Source organism: Schistocerca serialis, chromosome 11 (assembly GCF_023864345.2).
Source record: "Schistocerca serialis cubense isolate TAMUIC-IGC-003099 chromosome 11, iqSchSeri2.2, whole genome shotgun sequence".
In the NCBI taxonomy this organism is placed as follows: Eukaryota; Metazoa; Arthropoda; class Insecta; order Orthoptera; family Acrididae; genus Schistocerca; species Schistocerca serialis.
In genome coordinates this window covers 98,262,855-98,276,559 of record NC_064648.1, presented here as the reverse complement: position 1 = coordinate 98,276,559, position 13,705 = coordinate 98,262,855, and the positions used below count along the sequence as shown (strand labels likewise).

General features: G+C 39.1%; 1 protein-coding gene across 3 annotated transcripts in view; it reads left to right on the top strand.

Annotated features, from left to right (window-relative positions):
* LOC126427026 (putative nuclease HARBI1) overlaps nucleotides 1-13,394 on the top strand; it is a 45,271-nt gene extending 31,877 nt beyond the window's left edge. For all 3 annotated transcript variants that reach the window (XR_007576502.1, XR_007576501.1, XM_050089192.1), the window contains 2 exons: nucleotides 3,798-4,121; nucleotides 12,625-13,394. Coding sequence is in view for 1 of the 3 variants with exons in the window: in XM_050089192.1 (XP_049945149.1) it covers nucleotides 3,798-4,078 (281 nt within the window). In the remaining 2 variants the exon portion in view is untranslated. The remainder of the gene's footprint in view (nucleotides 1-3,797; nucleotides 4,122-12,624) is intronic.
* Nucleotides 13,395-13,705: the final 311 nt, after the last annotated feature.

Below are 13,705 nucleotides of genomic sequence, written 5' to 3'. Positions count from 1 at the left end.
GATTGGGTAAGGATTCCAGGCATTCGAGAAAGTGGTTGGTGTCTTTCTTGGTTACCCAGGCCTGCCAACCCAAAGTTTGGTACAGATTTATTGATGACATCTTCATGATCTGGACTCACAGTGAAGAAGAACTCCAGAATTTCCTCTCCAACCTCAACTCCTTTGGTTCCATCAGATTCACCTGGTCCTACTCCAAATCCCATGCCACTTTCCTCGACGTTGACCTCCATCTGTCCAATGGCCAGCTTCACACATCCGTTCACATCAAACCCACCAACAAGTGACAATACCTCCATTATGACAACTGCCACGCATTCTACATCAAACGGTCCCTCCCCTACAGCTTAGGTCTTCGTGGCAAACGAATCTGCTCCAAACCCGAATTCCTGAACCATTACACCAACAACCTGAAAACAGCTTTCGCATCCCGCAACTACCCTCCCAACCTGGTACAGAAGCAAATAATCAGAGCCACTTCCTCATCCCCTCAAACCCAGAACCTCCCACAGAAGAACCACAAAAGCGCCCCACTTGTGACAGGATACTTGCCGGGACTGGATCAGACTCTGAATGTGGCTCTCCAGCAGGGATACGACTTCCTCAAATCCTGTCCTGAAATGAGATCCATCCTTCACGAAATCCTCCCCACTCCACCAAGAGTGTCTTTCCGCCACCCACCTAACCTTCGTAACTTCTCTGTTCATCCCTATGAAATCCCCAAACCACCTTCCCTACCCTCTGGCTCCTATCCTTATAACCTCCCCCGGTGTAAAACCTGTCCCATGCACCAACTACTCCAGTCCTGTAACCCGGAGGGTGTACACGATCAAAGGCAGAGCCACGTGTGGAAGCACCCACGTGATTTACCAACTGACCTGCCTACACTGTGAAGCCTTCTATGTGGGAATGACCAGAAACAAACTGTCCAATTGCATGAACGGACACAGGCAGACAGTGTTTGTCAGTAACGAGGATCACCCTGAACATGCCTCGGTGCACGGCCAGCACATCTTGGCACAGTGTTACACCGTCCAGGTTATCTGGATACTTCCCACTGACACCAACCTATCAGAACTCCAGAGATGGGAACTTGCCCTTCAATATATCCTCTCTTCTCGTTACCCACCATGCCTCAATGCCCCTCGTACATCACCTGTCACTCAACAACATCTTTGCCTCTGTACTTCCGCCTCGACTGACATCTCTGCCCAAACTCTTTGCCTTTACATCTGTCTGTTTGTGTCTTTATATGTGGGGATGGATATGTGTGTGTGTGCGCGAGTGTATACCTGTCCCTTTTTCCCCCTAAGGTAAGTCTTTCCGCTCCTTGGATTGGAATGACTCCTTACCCTCTCCCTTAAAACCCACATCCTTTCGTCTTTCCCTCTCCTTCCCTCTTCCCTGACGAAGCAACCTTGGGTTGCGAAAGCTTGAAACTTGTGTGTGTGTTTGTGTTTGTTATTGTCTCTATCAACATACCAACGCTTTCGTTTGGTAAGTTACAGCATCTTTGTTTTTAGATATATTTTTCCCACCTGGAATGTTTCCCTCTGTTGTATTCATATCATTTTTATTTAAATTAATACAATCAGCAGATCTGCTAGTTTCTCTATTTCTGATAGAGGAGCACACGGCTCGACAGACCGGATTACTTTTAACCTTGGCAGCTGGTTTATTGGTTCAGCGAGTCCTCGTCCCTGGCTGTCTGGCAATATTGTTGTTTTGTTGTTGCTATTAACTGCTTTTATTCAGCATTGCTTTGACATTTCTTCACATCACCATTTTGTAGATTTACTTTCGTCTCTGCTCCATCCCAAAACTTGAAATCTGTAAGTTTGGATAACCAGTACAGTTCTTCAGCTTTTCCTGATAGTCACTTTCCTGTGGACTTCACAGATTTTTCCACTACTTTTCTTTCACTGTGTCTAATGTACACACTTTCACTAATTTCAGTTTGCACAGTCTTGGTTACATATTGGAATTCGATCGTATTTTATTTTTAAGTTTTCGTTTTGTTTTATAAGAACTGTAGTAATTTTGTCTTTCTTGTCTATACCTGACATATGCCCTTCAGCACATTCTTCACATATCCAGCATTTAGTTTTCGGATGAAATTTCTCTTTAAATTTAGTGAAGTCACTCCTTTCGCCACTGCTTGCTTACAAAAACATAAATTGTCTATAGCTTCAGTATTCATATAAAAGTTGTTTGTAGAGATGGGCTTTCACCTGGATCGTAATTTATGTTTCTCATTTTGTTGTACATCCTCCTTTCCTCACGTTTTTTTCCCCACAGATGAGATGCAAGTTGACATAATAGATATCAAATTTGTTGGACATCTTACGCTTTTACATATTAATTTCACTATTATTTACAGAGCTTTCTCTAGTTTGGTATTTGTTTGGACTGCAAATTTTTAACAGATACTATGATATTTATTACATAATAGTTATTGTTAGAATTTCTTCTTCTTCCTCCTTTTTTTTCCGTTCTTGTTGTTTATGAATGACCTTGTACAATATTAATAGTAAACACAGAATTTTCGCAAACAATGCAGTTATCCACAACAAATTACATTCTGAATGAAGCTGTACAAATATTTAGTCAGACTTTGATAAGATTTCAAAGTGGTGCAATGATTGAAATTTGCTTTAGATGTTCAAAAATGTAAAATTGTGCACTTAATGAAACAAAACACATGGTATTCTGTGAATATAATATTATTACGTCATAGTTGGAATCTGTAAACTTGTACAAATACTTGTGTGCAACACTTATTAGGAACATGAAGTGGAACAATCACATAGGCAGAGTTGTAGGTAAGGCAGGCAGCAGACTTTGTATTATTAGTAAAATACTAGGGAAATGCCATCAGTCTACAAAGAAGATTGTTAACAAATCAGTCGGGTGACTCATCCTAGAATATTGCTCAAGGGTGTGGGCCTCGTACCAAATAGGACAGATGGGGGATATTGAAAGTATATAGAGAAGAGCAGCACAAATGGTGACAGGTTTGTTTTGACGCGCAGGAGAGTGTCACAGGTGTTGAAAGAATTGACTTGACAGACAGAAACTGTCCTGAGAAAGTCTGCTAACAGAGTTTCAAGAACTGGTTTTAAATTATGACTCTAGGAATATACTACTACTAACAACCCCCCCCCCCCCCCCCCCCTCCACACACACACACACACACACACACACACACACACACACACACACACACACACACATATCACTTCCGTAAGGATTGTGAGTGTTACAGTAGATTAATTATAGCTTGCACAAAAGCATTTAAACTATCAATTTTCTCACGCTCCTTATGTGAATGGAACGAGGAAAAGCCCAAATTACCAATACAGTGGCATGTACCCTCTGCTATGCACTTCACAGTGGTTTGCAGAGTACAGATGTAGGCGTAGATCATCGTTTCGATCTCTTACTATAGTGCAGAATTTGTCGGAAATTGTTCTGACATCTGTGTGGACATGTCACTTGTGTTGTGGTTGGCTGACAGTCATCATATAGATTTAAGTGTTTCTGAAACTCGTGCCTAATTTGTAGTTTTCATATTTATACCTGCATATTATGAAAATAGGCAGTTAGTAACAAACTACATTAAAGATCACTCCAAAATGTTAAATGTTTAGCATGTTTTGCTGTTTTAAGTGTTGGGAAAGGACAAATCAGCATCTAAACACAATACCTATTATTCATTTATAGAGTTCACTTATATAAGCTTAATATACAAATGCTTTTGGAAATCTTTAGTAATGTTTAATTATCTCTCTCACACATAGGTGAACACGATAAAGACGCTACAGGAGAAGAAGAATCGGCTGACCTCGATATCCGACATGACGAATTAGGGGCGGAAAAGAGGGACACGATTGCTGCACAGTTGCTAATATCGTACGAAGAAGAATCGGATGACCTCAACATCGGAAATGATAAACTGGGACTGGAAAACAGGGACAGGATTGCCACGCAGTTGCTAATTCAAGCTGAAGGAGAGGCAGTTGTCCCTGATGATGGAGGGCTGGAAGAGAGAGATACGATTGCTGCACAATTGCTATTGTAAAAGCAGTCCCAGATACCTCATCACCACCCACACATTAGAAAATGTAAGTAAAACTGCTGTTGGACCAAATTACAAACATTCTGGTTGGTGGTAGCTATAGTTCGTACAACTTTTGAGACTATGCTATTTGTTCTTATGCTGTCTGTTTTTAATATTAAATAACAAGAATGATAAATGATACTTTGAATAGCAAAGCTGTTTCCCCCAGTTAAATAAATAGCTCCTATATCTCCTACTTTTAGCTATCTTACATGGCAACACAATACTACATAATACTACAATAATTGGATCTTTGCATGTTCCGTGGATCACAATTGCAACTTCTTGCTGTGGAAGTTGGAAATTGTTGGGTAGAGTAGTAGTTGTTAAGCAGATAAGATTTCAGTTTGCTTCTGCAGATGCCATTAGCCTATCTCCTCTCCTCTCCTAATTCCCCCTCCCCTCCCCTCCCCCCATCCACCACTCCTCCCGACAGTCATCTTTGCTCCTTCTCCCTCTGTTCTTCTGCTCGTTCCCTCTGTCCGTATCCTCAACACCCCTTTGAGTTGAGCTCTTCCTGCCACTTATTTCCTCCTCACTACCTTTATCTCCTCTACTTGCTGTCTGTCCATCTCCTACTTCCCCTCTGTCTGTCCACCTCCTACTTCCCTTCTGTCTGTCCACCTCCTCCATCTTTGCTACCCATCTGCTCTTCCCTTTCTCTGTTCATTTCTTCCTCACCGTCTCTCCATCCACCTCCTCATTCTCCTCCACTCTCCCCCAGTCCATCTCCTCCTTCTCCTCCCTCCACCTCTGTTGATCTCTTCCCTTTTCTCATCCATTTTCCCCTCCTCCTCACTCATTTCTGTGTCCGTGTCCTCGCTGTCTGTCCATCTCTCCCATCCCCCTGCCTGTCTCCAAGTTATCACCCCCCCCCCCCCCCCGGTCTGTCTCCAAGTTATCACTCCCACCCCAATTGGAGGATGCTGGTTCTTGTTGTTGTTGTGGTCTTCAGTCCTGAGACTGGTTTGATGCAGCTCTCCATGCTACTCTATCCTGTGCAAGCTTCTTCATCTCCCAGTACGTAGTGCAGCCTACATCCTTCTGAATCTGCTTGGTGTATTCATCTCTTGGTCTACCTCGACGATTTTTACCCTCCACGCTGCCCTCCAATACTAAATTGGTGACCCCTTGATGCCTCAGAACATGTCCTACCAACCGATCCCTTCTTCTAGTCTAGTTGTGCCACAAACTTCTCTTCTCCCCAATCCTATTCAATACCTCATTAGTTATATGATCTACCCATCTAATCTTCAGCATTCTTCTGTAGCACCACATTTCGAAAGCTTCTATTCTCTTCTTGTCCAAACTACTTATCGTCCATGTTTCACTTCCATACATGGCTACGTTGTATACGAATACTATCAAAAACGACTTCCTGACACTTAAATCTATACTCAATGTTAACAAATTTCTCTTCTTCAGAAACGCTTTCCTTGCCATTGCCAGTCTACATTTTATATCCTCTCTACTTCGACCATCATCAGTTATTTTGCTCCCCAAATAGCAAAACTCCTTTACTACTTTAAGCGTCTCATTTCCTAATCTAATTCCCTCAGCACCACTCGACTTAATTCGACTACATTCCATTGTCCTCGTTTTGCTTTTGTTGATGTTCATCTTATATCCTCCTTTCAGGATACTATCCGTTCCATTCGACTGCTATTCCAAGTCCTTTGCTGTCTCTGACAGAATTACAATGGCATCGGCAAACCTCAAAGTTTTTATTTCTTCTCCATGGATTTGAATACCTACTGCAAATTTTTCTTTTACTTCCTTCACTGCTTGCTCAATATACAGATTGAATAACATTGGGGAGAGGCTACAACCCTGTCTCACTCCCTTCCCAACCACTACTTCCCTTTCGTGTCCCTCGACTCTTATAACTGCCATCTGGTTTCTGTACGAATTGTAAATAGCCTTTCGCTCCCAGTATTTTACCCCTGCCACCTTTAGAATTTGAAAGAGAGTATTCCAGTCAACATTGTCAAAAGCTTTCTCTAGGTCTACAAATGCTAGAAATGTAGGTTTGCCTTTCTGTAGCCTATCTTCTAAGGTAAGTCATAGCGTCAGTATTGCCTCAGGTGTTCAATATTTCTACGGAATCCAAACTGATCTTCCCCGGGGTCGGCTTCTACTAGTTTTTCCATTCGTCTGTAAAGAATTCGCTTTAGTATTTTGCAGCCATGACTTATTAAACTGATAGTTTGGTAATTTTCACATCTGTCAACACCTTTGACAGTGTTGACTGGAATACTTTGTTTCAAATTCTAAAGGTGGCTAGTTCTTATCCCCATGTTATTTCAGTCTAAATCCAAGTTTGGTTGATATCGATCCAAGGGTTTAGGAGGAGTTTTTTTACCCTTGACTTGGCTAGAGTATGCGTATGTCAAAATATATTTAACATATTTGGCACACGTTTCATTTATATCGTTAGTGAATTACATCCTACAGTTTCATTTTCTCGCATCTCAATCTCTGTGACATCATGTCTCCTGGACTGTGTGCCACATTATGATATAATTTTGTTTTTGCATTCAGTGTCGTACAATTTTTTACAAGTAGAGTTAACAGCAGAGACGTAATACATATGAACTCGTGCATTTCAGTGTATTTTCGACATTGTATCTCCTGAAATATGTGCCGCAAAATGATATAATTTTGCATGTACGTTCGGTGGTAAGTGTGAATACTGCTTGCAAAATGGATCATTGACACAGTTAATAGTAAAAAAGTAATAAACTAAAAAATCACACCTGGTGCAGCAGCTGAGGTGCCGTAGTTGGCGGTTATGTGTGCAGGAGGTCTGCTTGCTTGTGTGAATGATTGGTGTGCGTTTCTCTTTTTTCAATGAAGTCTGAGGCTGAAAGCTTATCTGTAAGACTCTTGTAATTGTGCCCATCTGCAACTTAGTGTGTTATCTTTACGGTAAATAGTAATCTATTTTCTCGCGGTATCGTATATTCCAATCTCATCTTCGTTTATTTCCTCACAACTTTCTATAATGTTACTTTCAAGTTCATTTCTCTTATATAGCGCTTCTATACAGGGTGTTTGCTTTAACTTGGAACAACTAAGTATCTTAAAAATATCCATTGTATGAAAAAAGTTGGAGAAGAAAAGTTAATATTTTCGAAGGGGACACCTGTTTTTACTAAAGCTGGCCATCCCCTACCCACCACCGATCCTACCCCCTTGGGGGAGGGGGGGTGGGTCATCTTTTTATTTTCAGATTTGAATCCCCCATTTCTACTGTAGATTGGGATTATACACCAAAACATATCTGGGATTTACCAAAGACATTTTTTCCGTTCATGGTAGTTGGCACTGTAATTGACAAAATTTTCTCTCTCTCTCTCTCTCTCTCTCTCTCTCTCTCTCTCTCTCTCTCTCCCTCTCCCTCCCCCCCCTCTCCCTCTCCCCCCTCTCTCCCTCTCTCCATCCCTCTCCCCCAACCCCCTCTCTCTTCTCCCCCCCCTCCTCCCCTGATTAGTACTGACTTGTTTGATTGTCAAGAAAAGATTTTGTCCTAAATGGCCGTTGTTATTGTTATGAATATAATAGAGGGAAACATTCCACGCGGGAAAAATATATTTAAAAACAAAGATGATGTGACTTACCATGCGAAAGCTCTGGCAGGTTGATAGAAACACATAACAATTGTCTGACGAAGAAATAATGACGTTAAAACCTGTGGGAAGCGGCTAAAAATGATCAATGATGTGTAAAAAAATGGAAATGGAAATAAAGCGAAAGTTATTAGAACTAGCCGAAATGGTTGTTTAATAGGTGAAAGGAACTGTTTGTGAACTAGAAACGGTGGATTTTATAGTGGCGGTAGCGTTGAAAGCGGAATTTTTTTTTTTTTTTTTTTTTTTTTTTTTTTTTTTTTTTTTTTTCGAAATCTTTTCTGTCGTCTTATTTTCTCTTTCTGTTTTTGCCAGTAGGTTCACTTTGTATTCACCTTCTCCTTTTTACCATAATCTACTATACAATTTTATCCCGCCTATATATACTCAATAATACGTAACCCACTTCCAAACCATAACCAAAAAAAATTTTTTTTTTCCGCTTTCAACACTACCGCCGCTATAAAATCCACCGTTTCTAGTTCACAAACAGTTCCTTTCACCTATTAAACAACCATTTCGGCTAGTTCTAATAACTTTCGCTTTATTTCCATTTCTGTTTTTTTACACATCATTGATCATTTTTAGCCGCTTCCCACAGGTTTTAACGTCATTATTTCTTCGTCGGACAATTGTTTGTGTTTCTATCGACCTGCCAGCGCTTTCGTATGGTAAGTCACATCATCTTTGTTTTTAAATATGTTATTGTTAAATATTTAATTTAGTTTTGCAAATTTGGTTGTACAGTAAAACTTTTGCATGCAGACATTTAAGTCTGGCATATAAGCTACATTTAATATAATGTAGCTCTCTGTTTCCTTCAGTGCCCCACACCATCACAAGACTTGATTTTAGTGAGTCCCCCTTGAATCTCACCATTAAGGTGACTGTTTATAGCCCATTCTCACTTCCAACCGTCATAAATCTCACACCAATTACAGCACCATCTACCATGAATAGAAAAAATTGTTTCAGATAAACCTAAGGTCTTTTTTGATGCATTCCCTGAGGTTTGAGGCAGCTAGCTGAATTGCTGATTCAGAGGCTCACACAGTTCTGTTACTGTGTAGGCTGCAGATTCCTTGACTTGTGCTGTTGGATGGTGGGGTATTGGGTTCAACTCAGGAACTCAGTGGTTCCCTACACACAATAAGTGGCTACACAGATAGCAGGGGCTGTGTGGAATGGACCAGGTTAGAGGGTCTTAGGAAAGAACAAAAAGGGTTTCAGTATCAAAGAGTCCAGGTCAAACGCAATATACAGGTTGATTTAGGGACCATAGGTACTATAGTAGTAAATTGACATAGCTGTGTTGGGAAACACAGAAGCACAAATTGTTATATGTACTGAAAGCTGGCAAAACCAAAGATAAGTTCAGGCAAAATTTTTAAAAAAGAACCTGATTGTGTTCAGAAAGGTCAGATTAAATACAGTTTGTGGTAGTGTGTTTGTTGCTGTTAGAAGTAGTCTGTCTTGTATCAAAATTGAAGTAGATAATACCTGTGAGTTAATATGGGTAGAGGTTATACTTGACAACTAGTATAAATTAATAGTTAGTTCCTTTTACTGACCTCCCGGCTCGCATCGTACAGTTGCTGAACAGTTAAAAGAAGAATTCAGTTTCCTTTCAAATTGGCACCACACTCATACAATTACACTTGGTGAAAATACATGTTTAAATTTGGTGGTGAGCATAAAACATCACCTGAAATTGTACCAAGTGCTTCTCCAAAAATCAGTTTGAACAGTTAGCTCAGGTGCCCATTCAGTGTAAATGGTTGCAAAAATATACTGGACCTCTTAGCAACAAATAAACCTGAGCAAATAGGGAGCATTATGATAGATAGGGGGATTAGTGACCAGAAGAATGTTGTAGCTAGACTGAATACCACAGTCCCCAAGCCCACCAAAAATAAATACAAAATATAAAATGACAAAATGTCTATTTACAAAAAAAAACAGATAAAAATTTGTTTGACACGTCCCTACTACCTAAGTGTAGACCAGATGTGGCCTAAATTCCAAGAGATAGTATTGACAACAGTCGAAAGATTTATACCAAGTAAATTTATAATAGATGGAACTGACCTCCCACAGTACACAAAACAGGTCAGAACATCATTGCAGAAGCAATGAAGAAAGTGTGCGTAATTTAAAAGAGCACAAAATCCCCAACATAGGCATAGTTTTGCAGAAGCTCAAAATTTAGTGTGAACTTCAGTGAAAGATGTGTTTAATAAGGTTCACAATGAGACTTTGTCTGAAAATGTGTCTGAAAGTCCAAAGCGATTTTGGTTGTGTGTGAAGTACACCAGTGGCAAGAGACAATTGATACCTTCAACAGTGAAATAGCAAAGGTAATGTTACCGATGACAGTGCCACAAAAGTGGAGTTGCTAAATACAGTTTTCTGACATTCCTTCAGTAAAGACAACACATTAGGTATTCCAGAATTTCAATCAAGAACTGCTACCATTGTGAATAACTTACAAGTTGATATCTTTGGTGTAGCAAAGCAACTTAAATCATTTAATAAAGGCAAGTCCTCTGGTCCAGATTGTAGACCAGTTAGAATATTTTCAGAGTATGCTGATATAATATCCACGTTCTTTAGTGGAAGAATGCCAGAAAACTGTATTTAACAACTCCACTTTTGTGGCAGTGTCATTGGTAACATTACCTTTGCTATTTCATTGGTGAAGGTATCGATTGTCTCTTGCCGCTGATGCACTTCACATACGACCAAAATCACTTTGGACTTCCTGTCACATGTTGAGGCAAAATCTCATCGTGGACCCTATTAAAAGCATCTTTCATTGAAGTTCACGCTAAATATCGAGCTTCTGTAAAACTATGCCTATATATAACCTCGCTCCCAACAATACACCCGTACCTAAAGACTAGAAGTTTGCAACGGTCACACCAATACTCAAGAAAGAAAGTGTTAGTATACCACTGAAATTAATTTGAGGTAGGATTTTGGGACATAAACTGTGTTCAAACTTTGTGAATTACCTCAAGGAAATAATGTGTTGACACACAGCCAACATGGATTCAGAAAATATCATTCTTGTGAAATTCAACTAGGTCTTTATTCTCATGAAGTAATGATTGCTATCAACAGGGGATGTCAAATTGATTCCATATGTTTAGATTTCCCAAAGGCTTTGGATACTGTTCCTCACAAATGGCTCATCATCAAGTTGCGTACCTATGGAGCATCGTCTCAGTTGTGCGACTGGATTCACGATTTCCTGTTCGAATGATCACAGTTTGTAGTAATAGACGGAAAGTTATCGAGTGGAACAGAAGTAATAGCTGGCGTTTCTCAAGGAAATTTGATAGCCCTTCTTCAGTTCCTAATTTATATAAAAGATTTATCATACAATCTGAGCAGCCATGTTGAATTGTTTGCAGATGATTAAAGGCATCAGAAGATCAAAACCAATTACAAAATTATTTAGACATGGTACTCTATGGTGTGAAAAGAGGTGATTGACCATAAATAATGAAAAGTGTGAGTTCATCCACATGAGTGTGAAAACGAACCCATTAAGTTTCAGTAACATGACAAATTGCACAAATCTAAAGGCTGTCAATTCAACTAATATGTAGGGATTACAATTACAAACAACTTAAATTGGAATGATTACATAAATAATGTTGCTGGGAGGGCAAATCAAAGCTTGGCAGCTCATTTTGTATTAGTGTGAAATCAGGGAAAGTGTGTCAAAAACCTTCATAGGAAAAAATAATCATTGTAATAAAATAAGAAAAATCAGGGCTTACACAGGAATATTTAAATGTTCGTTTCTTCCATACACTGTTAGTGTGTATAATGGTAGGGAAATACTGTGAAAGTTTTTCAATGAACCATCTGCCAGGCTCTTTAAATGTGAATTGCAGAGTGGTCATGTGGATGTAGATGTAGATGAAGGATCTGAATCTGCAACAAAAAGGTGACTTCCATTTGAAAGTAATAAGTTGATCTCCCACCCCCGTGTAGGAGGTGGCCAGTTCTACCACACAAACATTTGAAAATGTTAACTATCACTAAGAACATTTTTTCATGTGATGTGTATTTTTCAAGATATTTAGTTGTTTAAAGTTAAAAACCACCCATTATATTGCTTCCATCTTCTGGTTTTCCCTCCTGCCATTGTAAGTAAAATTGAAAGGGTAATTAGGGAATTGAAAAATAAAAACTCCACTGGTATTGGTGAAATACCTGTCAAAATTCTTGAGTGTCCTATAAATGTGATATGTGTCATGTATCGCTGCAACTCCAACAGTTCCAGATAGAGTTCAGTATGCCGTCATTAAACATTAGTAGATAAGGGGTATAAAGTGAAAGTAGCTATTTATGATCTAATTTCTCATCTGAAATGAGTCTCAAAAATTCTAGAAAACTTTTTCTTGGATTGCTAGTGAAACTGCCTTAACAACCACAATTCACTGAACAAAAACTAATTCAATATTTCCTTAAAAATGGGTTTTATTTAAAATATTTATACTACTGTTATCAGACAAATCTAGGTCACACTTGTACCGTAAGTATTATGAAAACAGAAGTTGTAAAAGAATTTTGCTATTTCATGTGCCTGCTGTGTGGTGTCTGAATTAGGTAATTAAAAGGAGAAAGAAGAAAAGAAAAGAAATACTAGTTGTTTTAGGAGTGTTGTCAGAACAAGTGAAGGTAATCCACCTAACTGTGTTTGATAATAACTTGTGGTCAGTAATATATGCCTGCATTTTTTTTATTTTTCGTTGTCCTTATCTGTATGTAAATGAATTTCAGTTTTCTTCTGCACTCGTTATTATATTGTATGACAGATGTTCCTTTTTCTGTTTGTAATGATGGGTTTTTCTTGATTTCCAGGCCCAGAAAGATTATACTCTCTCCAGAATGCATTTAGTTACTTCAGCTGCCCTGTATAAGTTTGATAAAATGTAACTGAACTGTGATATGTAAAACTACAAGTTTGCAGGACATTTTTCGTGTTGCCACTAGGTCTTTGGTTTAAAAAAATATTCACAAAGACGAGTGTTTAGCTCCTTGGTGTCAAGCTCTGCAAAGTTGTGACATCATATTATTTAGACACTGAATATTGTCAGTGCCAAACTTAAAAGTATTACTGAAGAAGCGAGGAAGTAGTATCCTGTGTACCTGTTTGTGAGCAGAAAAGTGTCTGTGTCTAAAACTAAGTACCTGCATATCTAGTCTTTCATCTGTTAGAACTGAAACAAAAATTTTGTTTTTTGCTTTCAGTTAGAAGAACTAATTACAACGTTGATTTGCTGCTCTTAATTTCTGAGCAGTCATGTCAGTGTTAAAAATGTATTGCAGTTACGAAGGAGAAGTGTTTTAAACTTTTCGTTTGTAGTAGAAACTGTTCAAGACTGATACTGTAGCTTTTTATGATCTTCATAGTGTTCATATTGAAAGTAGTTCTTTTTTTCTGTAAACACATACACTTGTGAGCAGTGAAGTGTGTCTAAAACTAAGTAATTGTGTACGTAGTTTTTCACCTGTTAGAAGTGAAATTAAAAGTTTTTCCTTCTACATTGAGGTACAGGAACTCATTACAAACTTGATGTGTTGCTCTTAATTTCTCAGCATTCCTCTCTCTCTCTCTCTCTCTCTCTCTCTCTCTCTCTCTCTCTCTCTCTCTCTCTCTCTCTCTCTCTCTCTCCCCCCCCCCCCCCCCCCACACACACCCACACACACACACACACACACACACCCCAAATTACTAAACAGAACTGTTTGTAAACTGTTCACATGTGGAAGAAGCTGCAAGACTGATAATGAAGCTTTTAATGATGGGAAATGAAATTCATTGTCTCTGCTTCAGTTGCCACTGTTAGATCTGTGCTCTGGACAAATATTTGCAAAGGTTGGAGTATTTAGCTTGTTAATGTAAAGCTCTGCAAAGTTGTAAAATTATGTCATTTAGACT